Source organism: Neltuma alba, unplaced genomic scaffold, assembly GCF_004799145.2.
Source record: "Neltuma alba isolate B1F8T4 unplaced genomic scaffold, ASM479914v2 tig00012582_pilon, whole genome shotgun sequence".
NCBI lineage: Eukaryota > Viridiplantae > Streptophyta > Magnoliopsida > Fabales > Fabaceae > Neltuma > Neltuma alba.
The window spans coordinates 104,047-106,133 of record NW_021637034.1 but is presented as its reverse complement, the minus strand read 5'-3'; the positions used below and the strand labels follow the sequence as shown (position 1 = coordinate 106,133).

At 45.4% G+C, this 2,087-nt stretch overlaps 1 protein-coding gene across 1 annotated transcript; it reads right to left on the bottom strand.

Moving 5' to 3' along the window:
* Positions 1-268: 268 nt before the first annotated feature.
* Positions 269-1,685, bottom strand: LOC114728917 (F-box/kelch-repeat protein At1g80440-like). Its single transcript, XM_028915870.1, has one exon. It carries the CDS (start codon positions 1,492-1,494, stop codon positions 412-414), a length of 1,083 nt encoding a protein of 360 aa, XP_028771703.1. The 5' UTR covers positions 1,495-1,685; the 3' UTR covers positions 269-411.
* Positions 1,686-2,087: the final 402 nt, after the last annotated feature.

Sequence of the window (2,087 nt, the reverse complement as noted above, 5' to 3'; positions counted from 1 at the left end):
TTATGCAATTATAATGGCAGAGCGATCTTCCAAATACAGAACCAAAACTCTGGTAAAAAAAAAAAAATACAGAACCAAAACCAAATATTAATTATTAATTGCTTAGCCCAAACTCAAAGGGAGACCATTCCCAGCCTCAATATCCTGTCCATATTATATGAGCATTTGCTTGTTAAAAGATTGTACGAAGCTCATTTACTTTACGTTTCTAAATATTTCTATGTTCCTTTTACCTTTTTCTAAGCCAGCGACTAAAGATATATGTTAATAACAACAAAAACTCTAATGTTAGGTATTTGTATTTATAATTAAGCACTCTAAATTTAATACAAGCTCTTTTAAAATCAAACTGAGTTAAACAATCCAAAATTTTGCTTCTTTACATATAGAGACCGAGTATGAGTTTGAATCCTAAATCTCTAGTAGACAACCTGACTGGACGTGGCCCGTATGGCCCATTGGGCTTCCGAACATTCTCCAACTGCTACTCTTAAGGTCCAATAAAAAGCCCACATATGGTTCTGCATACCCACTAGATCCAGTCACCAACAACGTCCCCTCCAACCCCATACTCATGTGCGCCACTTCCCGGATTTCACATGGCAGTTTCGCCACGGTTTCCCACGTGCCGCCTTCTGATGCCACCACGTCACCACCGCTGCACATGTAAACTCTCCCTCCATCACCACTGTCCACGCAGGTCCTCGGGCACGTGGCCGATCCCAGGAACTCATCTTCTACTGGGTCCCACTTGCACGTTGCAACGTCAAAGGCTTCGGCGCTTCTCTCAAACCGCCCTTGCATCTGCGTGCAGTAACCGCCTATCACCTGAAACTTCCTGTTTTGACGGTGGTAAACCGCCTTGCACTCGTCCCTCTCCCTATCCATGTCGGGAAGTGAGACCCACTCATCTCTGGCCACGTCGTAGGCTAACGCCGACCTCAAGGCATTCTTCTCGTCGTCGTGACCACCAGCCACGTAGACAATTCGTTCGGAATCGGACGCGCAGGCGAAGAACGTCCTCGGCCCGCCCGGCATGTCGGCCCCACGTCGCCATTTAGCCGACATGAAGTTATAAATAAAGACCGAATTCGAAGACTTCCACGAGGCTGGGTCCCACCCGCCAATCAAAACCAAGTCGTACCCGACACCCGCTATTCGACAAAACATGGGTAACCCGCCCGAGTAACCCGGAGGCGGCGGCAGCTCGTTCCACTGACCCGACTTCGTCTCGTACACACTCAAACGATAAGTCGGGTTTGCCGAACCCTTCATCAAACCACTGCCTTGTTTATCCAAATCGACTCGTGCTTGAACCATCACGATGAGCCTCTGTATATGACCTGTGTCCATCCGTCGCCGGCGAAACTCCGGCATCTCAATCTCCGTCTTCCACTTCTTACAAACCGACGCAACGGTGGGGAACTGATCGTAGGAAACCCGAACCAAACACTCCATGGCCACATCATCCGGTAGACCCGAAATCAGATCCATCGTCGATAGCAGAACACGGTTAAACCAAAAGAAGGAAAATCAGTCAAGTAGAAGGAAGCACCAAGTAGGATTAAATCTTAGAAAGGGAAGATTTAGGAACAGTGAAAGATTTAAAGATTGATTGAGGAGAGAGGTAGACGCGTCCGATTGAGGCAAAAAGGAACAAACATCTGAGAGAAGAAGGAAATGGGCGGTTGATTTTTATAGAGGCTGAAGGGAGTGGTCGCGACGATAAGCATGAAGGGATGTGAGGATTGGGTGTTCTAGAAGAAGGCTTTTGGGGGATTGAGTGAGGCGCATTGAAAGAGACAGCTGCGTCTTGGAGTGACCACCGGAAAACAGGCGCGCCCAATGGCAATATGGCTGTTAGTTTTTTCGTTTTTTTTAAATTAAAATAATCAACTTATTTAATTTTTATTTATAAATCTTTACGTGCCCACAGTTGAGTTGTTTTGTTTCTGCGGATTTCCATCCAGTGTGGATCTGCATCTCCTTATGTGCTAGTACCTGCGGTATTAAAAATTAATCATTTTCAATTCATATATAAAAAATTAAAAATTAAAAATAATTTCAACTTTCAGCAGACGTATGCA

Bases quoted from the DNA above. Each gene is read 5' to 3' on its own strand.
- LOC114728917 (XM_028915870.1), bottom strand. From the start codon at position 1,494: ATGGATCTGATTTCGGGTCTACCGGATGATGTGGCCATGGAGTGTTTG.